Source organism: Pteropus medius, unplaced genomic scaffold, assembly GCF_902729225.1.
Source record: "Pteropus medius unplaced genomic scaffold, Ma_sr-lr_union100, whole genome shotgun sequence".
Lineage (NCBI taxonomy): Eukaryota > Metazoa > Chordata > Mammalia > Chiroptera > Pteropodidae > Pteropus > Pteropus medius.
In genome coordinates, this window is record NW_024348527.1 from 1620073 (window position 1) to 1635659 (window position 15587).

Consider the following 15587-nt stretch of genomic DNA (forward strand, 5'->3'; position numbering starts at 1 on the left):
TGCTTACCCATCATGGCCCAGAAGCCCCAGTGCCTGAAGAGACTGGCATTATTACCGTGGCTTTGTTCTCCGGGAAACCTGTACCACTTCAAAGGTCACCCATTCTATAGCAGCGCCCACAATGGAGCCAGGTACACCACCTCAGAGCCCCTGACCTCTTCACAGGCCCCTTGTCTGCTGGCCTCACATCCTCAACAAGATCCTCCTGGTTATTGTCTTCCAAGCATTGCCAAGTCCTTCACATACCATTCAAAGTAACCTTGACAACTGACAGAAAAAAAAAATGGCTTAAAATTTTGGCTCTTGGGATTGCTCCATAAGGCAGAAGAGATAGGCAGGTGGAAGGCTGGCGCAGACAAGCATGTTATGGCAGCCATGTTCTTGCTGCTTTTTTCCCCAGCCCCTGGGAATGCTGCAGTGAGCTACAATTCCCAAAGGGTGGGCCATGACCAAGGGAACCGTTTGCTCACCTGAATATGCTTAATGGTCTGGGAGGGCGAGGTGAAACAAGGATAAGACCAAGAGGAGCTGGCCTAAGAAGGGAGGCAAAAAAGTTGGCAAGTAGAGGTGACCCCTGCACTAAACATAGACCCCCCCTTCTCAGAAGGAAGGAACTGGCAACTCAGAGAACAAAGACCTGTACCTCCTTCTTTTGGTTTACAAACTCCAAGAGTTAAGGAAGGGAATAGGAGTGAAGGACCCTGGCACTGTTAGCTCCAATGTCAGAGGAACCTCAGGTCCCAGAGCAACTCCAAGCTTCAGGGCTGCTGTGTTATCCTCATCTAGATGGGCGTGAGCCAAAGGATGGGGTGGGGAGGAAAAAAATGCCCTATCCTGAGGAATGAATTGATGCCCAGGGATGACAGTGGTGTGGCCCTCCTAAACCCCAGGCTACCCTCTCAAACACCCCCAAGCCTTAGGCTATTTGCTGAAACAAACATTTCACTGAGCTCTAACCAGTTGGGAGACTTCTGAAGTTGCCACAGGACCGTGGTATTCTGGAGGGAAGCACAATTTTTGAGTTGTACTACCAGTTTGTTTGTTTTTAATTTCCCTGAAATGTGCCTTGTACTTAGAATTGGCATTCAAGCAACTTTGAACTGAATTGAATTAAATGATAATGGCAACTAGTAAGGGGAGCAGTGAGGAGGAGGAGGAAGTGATTCCACTTAGGAAGTTAATTTTACAATCTACTTTTCAGGAATATCTATTTCATACTTGTGGATGGGTAATGGGGAGGGTGGAAAATGAGAAAGGAACAGGCTTGGAAAAATTACGGCGATAAATTTTCCCAGCTGCAAAACATAAGGGGAAGAGAGACAGGCATAAATATTGACACAAGGTTCATGCAATTTAAGATCCAAAGAGCTAAACTGCATTCCTGGACAACATTGCCAATACTTCCAGTCCCGCTGAGACACCGAGACAAACCGCCTACACCCATAGTTAGCTACCAAAGTTGAGGTGACAAGGGCTATGTGACAAGAGCACTTCTTTTTGACTTCTCTGAATGGGAGTGAGCAGGGTGGAATGCCTTGTCAAAATGGGGTTTGGTTCTGCCTGTCACCTCTAGTGTCACTCAGAGATTGTTTGTGAAGATCACATGGAACCCTGTCCGTGAGGGACCTGAAAAGCACAAATCATTGCTCCCGTCATCATTCAGTGCCAGGATTTGACCCAAATGGGGTGCTAGAGCCGCTCTTCCAAGAGAGTGTGTCCGTCTCTGCCGGAATTCTCCTTGGGATCCCTCCCAGCATTGCCTTCTGCATCTGCATCCGCATCCTCCTCTCCGTTTTCCTGCTTCCCAAAGTTGGGGTTCTGGACCTTGGCCATACAGGGACATTCACATGACTCACAGAGGACAAGACACTTTCTCTGTCACTGCCTTTCCTTCTTGCTTCCCTCCTTCTGGAGTTTGGGGATTTTCCATGAAGCCAAAGTAACAATGTAAGTGGCAGTGGCCTTCCTGTCTATAATCTTTCACACTGGAGTGGAACAGAGGGGAAGAGAGAAGATAAGAGGGAAGCAAGGACAAATTGAATGATGGCATTTCAGCCTCCTTATTTCCCCAGCCTCTTCAGAAAACGGGTCAAGTAAGTAATTAGAAGTAGACAGAGCTTTAGCTGGAAGGGGGCTGTGGTAGAGGAATAAGTGGGGAGTGCTATTTTGCAGCCATCCTATGTCCCATTAACTGTGCTAACACTCCTGTGTTCAATATACTTTTTTTATTTCCTTTTCCAGCTCCTAACCCAGTGTTTGCTTTGTGGCTTGTCCCCGCACCTCTTGCATCGTGTCTTTTTCCACTTCTCTTGACACTAGACCCTGTGTTTTGCTGGTTACGTTGTTGAATCTTTGGGTGGAATATTCCCTGTAGAAAATAATGAAGGCTGGCCTATAAATAGTTTCTTTGGGGCTTCATGGTACACAATGCTTTGAGTGTGACAAAAAGGGAAGTGAGATGTTCCCCCTCATCACCACCCCCAATTTACCGCACCCACCCTCAGTCTGCTCCCCACCCCTTGGTAGCATGCTGATATCCTGCCCACCGGTTCTGCAGCCCTGACTGCCCAGTGTCCATCCCACTGTCTCGTGGGAACCCAAAGTAGGAAGGGCTCTTGTCGTAGAGAGTCTGGCTTTTGAAATGGAACAGTCCAGTAGGAATGCTGAGACACTTCTTCAAGCTCAAAGAGGACAAATTGGCTGCCAGAGCCTGAAATGGAGGAAGTTGTCCCGTTCCTCATAATGCCACCCTCCAACTCAAAAGTCATTCCTGAGAGAGGTAGGTCAGCTATGTCTGTTTAATTGCTGTAGGGCTAGAACCAAGAGCCAGTAGAGGACCTGGCTCATCAGCTGGCTGTTCTTGCTATGCTACCTCTGGGTCTAGGCTACCTTATAAATGTAGGATGAGAAAGGGAGTTTGGAAACATTTACATGAAGTTGCTGGGCTGTTGAATTTCTAGGCCACTGTTTCCTGCCTGGGGCCCACCTCAAAGTCCACAGGACAAAAGGACGCTGAGAGCCTCATGGATCAGCACTTGACTCAGAAAAGTTAGATTAGATCATAGATTTCTTGTACAGGACAAGTTTCCACTCACTGCAAGTTTGACACAGCTATTCTGGGCAGAGACATTTTCTGGTGCGCTGAAGGTTTAGAAGAAAACTTTTGGGTTCTTCCCACTTCTCTCCCCCAGCCCTCCCCACCATACCTTGTTCGAAAATCTTTCTACAGGGACATTTATGTCCATTGTCTTCCCTTAGCAAGCCTTGGGATCCTGAGACCCAGCCACTGTTTGATAAGGGAGGATCACAATGAGTGATCACTTCTCACTCCACTGGCAGCTGGCAAACCAGAAGTGTGGAGGGGATGCGAGATTGAATGAGTGTGGGCTGAACCTGAGAGACATCCTTTCAAAGTAATTTTTTTAACCAAATCCCTGACATGAGCTTGTTTTCCTGTTGTTGGTTTCATCCTCTTAAAAGCTGAGCACAGCAGGAATAGGAAAAAAAAAAAGAGTTTATTAAGGGTGCCAGTTTGTAGGGCCTTAGGAACAGGAAGTCTGACTGGACGGTGAGGATTACTCCAAGACTCCTTACCTTATTTGGGATATCGTATACCCCAAGATTACATATTTCATTCTGTGAATCGCCCGGTTGGATTAATATTTCCTATTTGCTAGACAGAGAAAGTTTTTTCTTTTGAAATGATGTGGGTGAGTACAACCCTATTATAAAAAAAGAAATGGACACCTGTATATTCTTCCTGTCCCCAGTGCTGCTCTCCATTGCCATGAGTGTCAGAAAAGCCGACTGTGCACACAGAGCTCAGAGTTGGCCTTTGGACCTCTAATAGTAGCACTGCTGGCATCCCAAGGACACTTTTGTCCCTTACCCTTTCTTCTTCCTCACTACTTTCCTGACACCTCCAACCCATTTCCCAACTGCCTGGAGTCACCCATTTAACAAAACTACTTACTCCCTGCCCCACTAAGACTAGTAAGTGTAGTGGGAGCAAATTTGTTGTCTAGGTCAGGAAGACCTGGGCTGGAGTTCCAGCTCTACAATTTATTAGTTGTGCCACCTTGGGCAAAGGTAGCCTCTCAGACCCTTGGTTTCTTCATCTGTAAAATGATGGTGACAACGCCTACACTGCAGGGTTTGTGGTGCAGCCAGCAGAGTGCCTGGCCCACGGCCAATGATGCTCAGTTAATGGTAGCTATTACTGTTAGTGAGTCTCAAACTCAGTTTATTTTATAATATAATTAACATACAATTCAAATTCAGCCTAGCTAACACACTTAAAGTCTTTTCTTTCCCCTCTCCAAAGTACCTGGATTTCTCTGCTTCTGCCTCCATATAAAGGAGTCCTCAGTGAAGGAGCTATTTTTAATTCTGTCCTATTCCCTGTATTCCTGGTGGTGTTTTTATTTCCTGCCAACCTAACTTATATCTCTCTTTTTCTTTTCATCATCTCCATTAGAATCTTGGATGGAGAGCAATAGTTAGTTTAGGAAATATTTATAAGCCACTGAAAGGTCAACTCAGAGACTCTTCCTAGACCAAGAAAGTTCCATGTGGCACAGAGGGCAGGCTGATATATCTGGGAATTCCAATATCAACTAAGCTCTTCCTTTTAGAAGGTTTTTTTCCAAGCTAATGTTCTTGATGACCTATATAGTCTGCCCTTTGTTCTATTACACAGGTGTCTTAGTACAAACACCATGTTCAGATAGCTTGTAACCTAAATGTAACATAATATCCTGATCTTGGGATTGTCTCTCATCTAAACTGGAGTAAAGAAAAACACCATCCAAGGCCAGTGCAGTAGGTTTGTATAGTTCTATTTGTCAGCCCTTTGCAAACAATGACTCTCGTGCTGATATTACCACCAGTGCGGTCCAATGGGAGCTCCACGTCAGTGAAAAATGTTGGCTGTTGGGTAGCATAACTGCACTGGCAGCTTGGTGAAGATCAAGGCCTTCAGACTGGGCTTAACTGGAGCTTTGGCCAGGGTGTCAGTGCCAGGCACCTGGTTAGGAGAAATATCCTGAAGCAAATAATAATTACTTTCTTTGCTGATAAGAGAGTCCCAGTACTTTTCCAATAGCAAGATTGCATTAAGGTATTTCTTTGGACCACAGCCTGACTCACAAACTGGCTCGTGGGTGCTGGCCTTAACATCAAACTATTGTATGTGGTGGAACCCAATGTTCTCCTTATGGCTCTGAGTTGGTGTAAATAATACCCCCAGTTGCATCACATGTCCCTTGATCTGCCCAGATTGCTTCTTCTGTCTGCAATTCTGTGTCTGTCCACCAGGTGGCCTCACTTTAGGAAAGAGCCTGAGTAAAGGACCTCAATCAAGCCTCTGATGCCTTTTTTTCAAAGCTTGAGACTGAAAAGAATGGAAAGATATAACTCTTTGTAGGCAACAATCATATCATTTTACTTGTGACTTAGAACCTGTTTGTGCCTGAAGTACCCTCTAACCGTAGGTATGCCTGGACCCATCACAGGGTAGATGTTTTCCTGGGATGGTTTATATATATAGCCTTGGTTTATAGTTTTGTTGTTTTTTGCTTTTCATAAGAAAGTAACAAAATCTTGTTTTGTAAAAATAAGGACATGAAGGAACCTGGATTTGGGGTGGCGAACACACAATAGAATATACAGATGTCAAATGATAATGTACACTTGAAAATTATATGAATGTATTAACCAAAAAATAAAAATAAAATGAAATAAAATTCCAGGGTTTAGCCCTGCAGAACAAAAAATTAAAAATAGGGACATGAGATCCTAGATAATGTTGGATGTATTTTCTTTGCAGAGTAGGGTGTGGAGACCAAAGAGAAAAGGGCCGGCATCTTGTGGTCACTCCAGTGTCCACTCCCCTACCGTTTCCTCCCCACCTCCTCTGCCACCCAGCTGGTCTGTTGCTGCTCTCTTCTACATGTTCCCCCACTCATCTGAGCTCCTTGACATTCTCCCCCACATGTGTACATTGATATGCACAGATTAGCTTAGACCTCCGCACATGTCCTGTGCATGTCACAGATCTGTGCATGTGTCAGTACACAGCCAGGTTTATCCAAAGTAGGAGCTGAATGGATAGGTGCTGGGCCAGCTGGCTGGGTGAGGAAACATGCAAGTGACAAAGTATGTGTGCAGGAGAGAGGCTGAGAAGGCAGGGGGTGGTAAGAAGGTGAGTCTCCTGGTGGGGTGAGAGTGGCTGTGTGATAGCATTGCAAAGCCGTATGGGTATGCTGGCTGACCTCCAAAGAAGAGCTTTGAAAACCAACGCAGCCCTCTACTGCATGCTTTCTACCTCCTGTTACGGCATCTATACTTATTTCTCTTAAGAAATCAGCTCCAGTTTGGGTTTCACCAACCTACAGAGCCTCTTTGGAGATGCCAGTTGGCACAAGAAAGTGCTGAACTGTTTACAGTCCCGGCCTCAGGTTCAGGGAGGGGATGTGGTTTCACTGGGCCACAAAGCCTGGTACAGGACTCATTTGCATGGCCCCTGACGCCATGTGACGCAGCTGGCTCCTCCTATATAAAGAAGCAAGAGCCGAAATATCTCTGAGTCTGGGTTGGACTGGCGGCAGTGGAGTTTGTGACACAGTAGGTGACACCCCTCGAGTCACTTCCCTTCAAGTCCGGAGCGCTTGCCTGGCTTTGAGTCGGCTCTGCAGCCTTCGCCCACTCCTAGCCCCAGGGCCAGACGCGCAGAGCCCAGCCCCGTGCAGCACTTCAGCAGCCCCAGCTGCCCGCAGCCTCTGCCCGCCCAGCCCGGCCTGAAGCCCGGCCAGAGCTCCCCGGCAGCCCAGCCATGAACACCGAAATGTATCAGACCCCCATGGAGGTGGCGGTCTATCAGCTGCACAATTTCAACATCTCCTTCTTCTCCTCCCTGCTTGGAGGGGATGTGGTTTCCGTTAAGCTGGATAACAGGTAACCACTGGCCACAGTTCCCGAGTGGGCGCCGGTAGGGGCCGAGTTGCTAGCGGGATCTCGGAGCAAGCCGCGCGCCGCCTGTCCCCGTTCCCCGCGGTGCAGCATCCTGGGAAGGGGCGGGGGTAGAGGACGCGGGGCGGGGGAGGGGGTCACCGCGGCTCTGGGATCCGCTGTCGGAGCGTCCCTGCGGCCGCTGCACCGTGAGAACGAGCTGCTGCAGCCGGAGGCGGAGGCAGCCAGCGGCAGAGGGGCAGCGGGCTGGGCGGGGGGCTGGCCGTGCGCTGGGCGCCGCTGGGTAGCAGGCCGGAAGCTTCCGAGCCGAGAAGGAATTCCTAACTAGCGTCGGAGATCGGTAGGTTTGCCCGGGACCTTCTGGGCGGGCGCCGCAATGGGCCGGCGGCAGGGTAGCCCCTGGGCCGCGCGCCCCCATTGTTCGCCTGTCGCCGTGGCTGGTGAGCAGGCCACACTGGCCTGTTCGCCCTAGGACCTGCGCGCCGCTTTACGCAGGGCTCTGGGCGGTGGCGGCGGGGAGCTAGCCTGGGTGGGGAGGCGCAGCTTCCTGCAGAGGCCAGGAAAGGATCTGGGGACAAAATGCCCGGAACTGCGGGCCAGGGAGGCGGGAGAGAGGAAGAGCTGGGGCAGATGGAGGACTTTGGCCACAACTGCCAGGTACTCACAGTGGAACGGAGTGAGTAACGCTGTCACTTTGCTTTTTGTCTTGGCAGTGCCTCCGGAGCCAGCGTGGTGGCCATAGACAACAAGATTGAGCAGGCCATGGTGAGTGGCATCACTGCGTCATTCCTGTCCCCCGATCTAGCTGCTGCTTATGTAACTCGCGGCAGGACTTAGGGGCTGGGTGTAAAAGCCATTAGCCAAGAGCCTGAGGAAACTAAGCCAACCTGCTTCCTTTCCCCTGGGAGGCCTTAAGTAGAGTCCCATCAGATTGGCACCTTTGAGGGCATTTCCAGTCTACCGTCGCCCGGCCCCCTCCTTTCATCCTCCCTCACTTATCCTGGGACTTCTCAGCAGCCTCTGGCTCCCTCCTGGGCCCGTGGCAGGGCAGTGAGCTTAGACACTTGCATTGCCTGCATCTTGCGCATTTGCTTGCATTCTGCATTTGGCAGGGGCCAGAGCTCATTGGATGCAGCCGCACTGCAGTGCCTCTGCAGAGCTTGGGCTGGGGTCGGAAGTTGGGAGTGAGCAGGAAACAAAACACCCACTCCCTTCTCCCTCTCCTCACCAGGTGGAGGTCATACTCTACCCAGCAGCCATAATGGCTGCAGGGGGTTAAGGTGTTTAGCAGTTAGCAACGACTTAATTGTTCCCGGGAGCCTAATAACACAATTCCCTGCCCCCAGCACAGTCATCAAATTCAGAGAGAATGCAGCAATCCATTACCTTACCCCAGAGCCAGTGTCTTGTCACTGCCAGGCTGCCGGACAGCTGAAACTCTGTGCTGGATCATGTGAGGAGGAGGAGACTCCAAAATAGCCAATTTTATTGTCTTGGTGAAGATGTGTAAAGCAGAAAAACAATATGGGCTGCACTGCAGGGCCTCCCTGGGATCTGGGCCAGCAGCAGGACCTTATGTGGAAATGGGGATATAGCCAACCACCAGCAACCAGCAGAAGTCTCACCCAAAGGGTTCCTAAGCAGTCAGCTTTGAAAGTCATTAGAAATTTGCGGGGGAGATCCTATGTAGCTCAAAACTGGGCTCCCAACTCAGGTGTGGTCCTGATCATGAAGCTCTCCTTAGTGGCGGTCTAAGTGCTTCAGAGAAGGTTGCAGGAGGAATAGGGCTGCAGGACCAGCATGTTGAGTAGCTGCTGAGGCAAGGCCGGAGATCAATGGTATGAGGGACAGCGTAGGCACCTCATAGGCAAAGTGAAAGTGCTGTGGAGGAGCCACGATGGCTAATGAATGGCTTTGTTATGATTTCCTCTGTGACAGGATCTGGTGAAGAATCATCTGATGTATGCTGTGAGAGAGGAGGTGGAGATCCTGAAGGAGCAGATTCGAGAGCTGGTGGAGAAGAACTCTCAGCTGGAGCGTGAGAACACCCTCTTGAAGACCCTGGCAAGCCCAGAGCAGCTGGAGAAGTTCCAGTCCCGCCTGAGCCCTGAAGAGCCAGCTCCTGAAACCCCACAATCACCTGAGGCCCCCGATGGTTCTACGGTGTAAGTGGCTCTGTCCTTAGGGTGGGCAGAGCCACTAAACTTGTTCTACCTAGTTCTTTCCAGTTTGTTTTTGGCTCCCCAAGCGTCATCTCACGTGGAGGACTTAACACCTAGCATAGCTGGTGCCAAGAGATGTCCCAAGGACATGGCTACCTGGGTCCACTCCAGTGACAGACCCCTAACAAAGAGCAGGTCTTTGGAGGCTGAGTTGCATGGGGCCTCATCACCCCAAGCCAGTGAGCCTCTAATGCCACCGTGCCCTGGGGGCTCCCAGGGCCCGGACAACTTAGCTGCAACTGGCAAAGGAGAACGATAGTTTGAGATGTGACACCAATTTGCTCCAGAAAGCATAAGGGGGTCTGCTTTTCATTTCCATGGACATTTTCAACAGTTTCACCTGACAATGACTGTTCCTATTGAAGAAGCCACTTGTGTTTTAAACAGAGGCAACCTCTCTCTTCTCCCCTGCCTCACCAAAGCAGGGCCACAGATGGGAGAGATTGAGCCAAGTCAGCCTTCTGTTGGTTAATATGGTATAATGCATGGCTTTCCGCACAGCCCAGTGTGGGATTACAGCTTTGGGATGACCGCTTACAAAGTTCTGTTTGGTTAGTAATGGCATAGTTTTTCTATATAGCCATACGTGCATATATATACCCATAGGGCTAGATCTATATCTTAGTGTAGTGATGTATACATATACACATACACCTACATGTTGAAGGGCCTAATCAGCTTTGGGAGTCTTGACCAGTCCCTTATCTCTTAAGGCTAATTCTTTGACTGTGTTCATTTACCAAGTTGATCCAGTTTGTCCTTTAGGTTAAGTAAGACTAAAGAATAAAGGCAGGGAGGGGGCCAGCCTCTGAATGCAGCCACAGATGCCTTGCTGCTGCACCCCTTGCCTCATTTGTCCCCTGAAGATATGTGAGGTCCTCTTTCGAATGCCAAACCCACCATTCACTGGTGCTGACTACATAGAATGGGGTTGAGAGAAGATCAGCTGGGACTTCACATTGTCATTCAAAAACATTTTTTTAATGTTTGTGGAAAACTTTCAAGTAAACAGAACAAATGGCTCGCTGGTGTCCTTTTGTGGACAAGGAATGGACAAGGGAATGGCTTTGACCCAATGGTGCCTGGGTGATGTGCTCAGGGAGTTTGTCTCTAGGGGTTCTGTGGCAGTGAACACTTTCCACTTTCTGACACCTTATCCTGATGTATGCCTCCAGGATTTGGATTTTGATTTTTCAAATGTAGCTTGAAATTTCAATAAACTTTGCTTTTTTTTTCTAAAAATAAACCTGGTGTCTGATGGATTATAAATGGAGTGGGTGGTAAGGGCCCTTCGCATGGTTGGGAACACTGTTTTCCTGACTTGCTGACCATTCGTGAGTACTTCCTAAATGGCAGGCCTATGCTGCCTCTTAGGATCTTGCATAATAGTCACAATACCCCCACTGTACAGATGAGGAAGCTAAGACTCAGCCAGTTTAAGTGACTTGCCCAAAGTCACACAGCTGTTACAGCAAATTAGGAGTCAACCCTACATTCATCCCTCTCTGTCTTGCCCCTGCTTTCATATGACATACTCAGAATGAGTGGCGAGGTGATCATTAACACACAACCTCAGCTTGAAGGGGTGACTTTGGAGGAAGGATAACCCAAGAAGATCCAAAAGAAGAGGACAGGGTATACATGTGAGGGAACAAGAAGAGAAGAAGCAAACATGAGTGGGCCTCTTCCCTCTTTGAAAGACATCATTGGGATCACAGTGCATTTGCCTTAATACCAATCCACATGAGACCCGTGACTTTGGCTAAAGATCTAAGAGGACCTTAGTGAGAAAAGGATGCAGAATATATGCAGTGGTCAAAACCCCATCCCTCCCCCAAGGAAACATGCTCTCAGTCCCTGCTGCTCCACTTGTCACTGCTTGAAGTTTGCTCACAAAACCCACCGGTCATGTGGGCAGGACCAAGTCTAAGGATCCTGACTCCAGCTTCTCTCCTCCGCCTCTCTTTTGGGTTCAACCTTACCCATCACTCTTTCCCTGGCCCCATGTCTCTGGCATCCAGAGTCCTGTCATTTTTCTGATCGGCTGTCAATGAGCATTCAGTGTTTACCACACCCTAATCTGGAGCCGCTCTGGACCCTGAGCTGTGTTCTAGGCCCACCGTGTTCCCAGTGAAGGCTATCACCCCGATGTGAGTGACCTATTCAATCTCAGCCTTGCATGACATACATGTATACCTAATTCCTTCGCCACTTGAAGTTGAACACTTTGATTTTACTGAGTCACAATCCTCAAATACCAAGAGGTCTTAGCCCCCTCCTTTGTGCCAGTCATGGCCTAAATATATACAAAATGTCATGTTTCCTTGGCTGTAAAGCTCATACATGTTGGCCTGTTCTTTCCTAATCACCAAAATTCTTCTTCATAATATTACAAACCCCTGGTTGGTGGCCTCTCAAATCCAAATTTCCCCGCCTGCTCCTAACCTCTCTATTCATGATTCCAGGTTCATAGTCTATACCTTCCAATTGGGTCATTGTGTGCAGATTTCACAGCTGTTGCAAAGGATACAAACTTTGGACCAGTCAGCCACCCTTGACCTGGACCAGCTCTCCCCAGCCCCTACTTACTGCCAAATCCCTCCCCACTTCCAGATGAACTGAGGGACTTTTTGACTCTTCAGCTCCTCTGTAGACTTTCCACACGTGATTTCCAGCCAAACAAGAGCCAACAGAATCTCAGAAGATGGCCCAGCAAATACACAGCCCTCTCTGGTGATCCAGCCCTTCTCTACAAGAAAGGGGAAAAACTTGCCCACAGTCCCATAGTGAGACAGAGAGAACAACTCCGTTTCCTAGGCAACCCTGAATAAACAGAGACAAACACTCCCACTTCAGAGGCCACAGCGGTTGCTAGACTAGATAAGAGGAACTTTTGTGGCTGTTTGTTAGTCACATATAGGAACAACAGCTAGCTCTTCATTGTTGTCCCACAGAAAAACAACTATGAGTGAGGAAAGGCAAAAAGAACACTGGAAAGATCTTCACGGATTTTAGAGTTCTGGGCTCAGCTAGTCCAGCTAGATCCAGAACAAGGAAAAGAACAAGATGAATAGCAACAGTAATTCTCCTCTGCTTGGGCAGGCCCCTTCCCCTGTCCCCTCCTATCTATTATCTCATGTGATCCTCACAGTAGCCCTCCACGCAAATCAACAAGAATCACAAGAGCACCCCTTCACGTGCCTCCCCATGAATATGGAGCAATCTGTTTCCTGTCCTTAGAAAAAGAGGCAGTTATATCTTACCTCCATTTGACAGACAAGAAAACTAAGAGCCAAAGAGCTCGGTGCTACTCCCATGGCACCCATGTATCCCATGGGGCAGTAGTTCCCAACCTGTGTGACCACAAGTGCCCATTTTAAATGTCAAAAAAATATCCTCAGACCTCCCTCAACTCAATAGTGGTTGAACTTGTAATAGTCACTGGGAGAGAACACATAATGACAAATGGTGACTGTGAATTCAGTGGGGGCTTTTAAAGGAATGTATTGTATTTGCCATAAAAGCACAAAGGTGGATTTGAAAAGTAGAACAGAAACGTGGATGGTAGATAACTCACAGACAAGGACTGCTAGGGTACAAGGTGCAAGGCTCTCAGGCTGGAAACTGTCACTGAAGGAGGCCCTCCCTGTTGGGCTCTGAGAAGGAACTCAGGGAATGAACAGATGAAGAAGCAGGAACATTGGAACTTAGGATATAGGAAGAAGCACTCTAGAAAGACCACAGGAAAGAAGGCACACAATCCACTGTCCCTTAGAGTGTTTTGAAGTTGTCCCAACATCAGCCGACTTAATCCTGGAAAAATCATGCTTTCAAATCTCCTCTCTTCTCCTCCTAGTTGGTTAGAGATTAATGGACATACTTAAGCTTTGTAGATAGCCCAGTTCTTCAAGTTGTCTCATATGGAGAAGTTCATTGGAACCCAAATTCCAAGGCAAGATTTGACAGAGAACTCCAACATTTAGCTATTCCAAACAGAAGTGGTTTCCACGGAGGAGCTGGCTAGAAGGGGCTATAATAACAATAGTGAATGGCAGAGCCGGGACTGGGGGAAGGGAGGCATGGAATTGAGAAAAAGGATGGAGAATCTCAACAGCTTTCATAATTCCTCTTATATAACCAGAAGTGTTCTGGGGGTGCAGAGGGGAGGGTGGAATGGAGACCATCCCAAACTAGCAGAGGGGATAACCTAAGATTAAAAATGGCCAATGATCCTGATAGGATGGGAGTAAACAGGGAAGGAAGAAAGAGGGAGAATGGGAGGCTGACTTGGCTGGCTCCCAGCCGAACCAGTTGAGATAGGATCTAATAGGTCTGAGGGAGGCATGGTAGGCTCTTAGGCAGGGAAGTGATGTGATGCCAAAAATATTTGCAGAAGATGGGTCCTGGCAGCTGTAGAGTCTGGAGCAGAGAAAAGCTAGCTAAAGGCAGGCCAGCTGTTGCAGTAATCCAGGTGTGAAGTGATCAGAGCCAGCCTGGACAGGGAGAGGGATCCTGGAACGAAGACAACAGGGACAAAGCCAAAAGATACTGTAAGGCAGTATTTCCTCAAGTGTGGTTAGTGTCAGTTTGCAGCAGATTTGTTGGGAAGTTTGGTTAAATGCAGATTCCAGGCCTCACTCCCAAACTAAAGAGGGGAGTGACACTCAGGAACTCAACTCTGACAAGCTCCCCTGGTGATGCTGGAGGATGTGGAAGCTTGAAGAACCTCTACTAAGTGAAAAATCAGCATGACTTGGTAACAAAGTGAGCTGGGGAGGAGAAGGCAAAGTAGCCATGAGTCGAGGATGACTTGAAAGTTCTTTTGTTTTGTGTTTTTTTTTTGGATTGTGGTAAAATATGTATAACATACAATTTACCATTTTAACCATTTTTAAGTGTACAGTCCAGTGGCATTAAGTACATTCACGTTGTTGTGCAACCATCACCACCATCCATCTCCAGAACTTTTCATCTTCCCAAATTGAAACTCTATATCCATTAAATACCAATTCCCCATTCCCACCTCCTCCCAGCCTCTGGTTACATTAAAGTTTGAGCCCAGAGGATTAAGAGACTACAGAAGTACTGAAGGAACCTGGTGTAGGAAAAGGCTGCAGATTTTCAGAAGGAATATGAGTTCCAATTTTGGTTTCCAGTTGAGCTAAGCATATTTACATAAGGAAATAGCCCTGAATCAACTGTGAAAAGAAATATGAAGTCCAGGGCTAGAGCACCAGATGTGGGTGTGTCTGTGTGTCACAGGAGCTAAAATGATGTGAAAAGACATTGCTCCAGGAAGTGGGTGCAGAGGAGGCTGAGTAGCAGGCCAGAGCCTTGCATGCCCTTTGGAGGCCACCCACAGTGAAGCCATGAGAGGGAAGAGGAAGGGCCAGCTGGGGAGATATCCAAGAACAAGAGACGAAAAGCCCCAAGGGAACACTGAGAATTATGGTCTCTACTTTTTTATCTTTTGGTCTGTTCTTTTTAACATATCCTCTTCAGTCTTACCACAAGCCCCATCAGCTTATAAAATTAAACCAGTCCTTAAAGGTCACTTTGGGGAAGACCGAAGCAGCTGAGGTATTCTAGGAAGAGGAGTCAGAGTTCTGGGGTATAATTCCAGTCTGTCTAACAAGCTATATGACCTTGGGCAAGTGATCTGTGTTTCTACACCTCAGTTTTCCAATTTGCAAAACAAAATGGTTACCCAGGATCATTTATAAGCCAGGTGCTTAGCAAGTACCTGGGCCTAAAAAAGCCTGCTACCTCTGAAACTTGTACACATTACCTCTTTGCTGGAGGCCTCAGTTTCCCTTCTAGCCCCCAGATTCTATTCATCCTCATATCGAGCTTTATCAAGTTGCTGAAAAAACAGCCACTTTTAAAAGCCAATACATGGCTCAGTGCCACAACATCCCATGTAATTTGTAGAGGAAGGAATCATATGCAGCCTTATTCCCTAGCCTTTCTCATGTCATGAACCACTTCTGGTTACCTATATTGTGACAACACACTTACAAGCTCTGGGTCACCAAACTCAAATGGGAGGAAGGTGGGCAGGTTGCATGAAGACCATCTTGGGCAGGCACAGGGAACAGGCTCGCCTTTGAAAGACTTGTGATTGAAGCAGATAAGTGAAGATGGCAAGAAAGGAATAAAAGAGCTGACTTGGAGCGGGTGGGCAGGAGAAGACAAGAACTGGAAGAGGAGAAATGTGAGCAGAAAGGGTGGCCCCAGCCCACTGAACTTTCCTTAGTTGGCTCCTCTGCTGTTTTGCTGCTGTCCTACTGATGAACTTCCTGCTGCCACTACCTAAGAGAAAAAAGGACGTATTCTCTACCACGGACTGGTTTCATGGGTCCTGAAGTGTCCCAAAGATCTCTTTTTGTGCTGTCC

The 15587-nt window shown here is 48.0% G+C and overlaps 1 protein-coding gene across 6 annotated transcripts in view; it reads left to right on the top strand.

Annotated features, from left to right (window-relative positions):
* The window catches only part of TSC22D3 (TSC22 domain family member 3), a 60843-nt gene extending 50406 nt beyond the window's left edge, over positions 1-10437 (top strand). For 4 of the 6 annotated variants that reach the window (XM_039879732.1, XM_039879733.1, XM_039879734.1 and 1 more), the window contains exons 3-4: positions 7683-7734; positions 8908-10437. In XM_039879732.1, coding sequence (XP_039735666.1) covers positions 7683-7734; positions 8908-9138 — 283 coding nt within the window. In that variant the 3' untranslated portion in view covers positions 9139-10437. Of the gene's footprint in view, positions 1-6568; positions 6955-7135; positions 7310-7682; positions 7735-8907 lie in introns of those variants that run through there. The other 2 variants (XM_039879735.1, XM_039879736.1) reach the window with 2 other exon arrangements.
* Positions 10438-15587: the final 5150 nt, after the last annotated feature.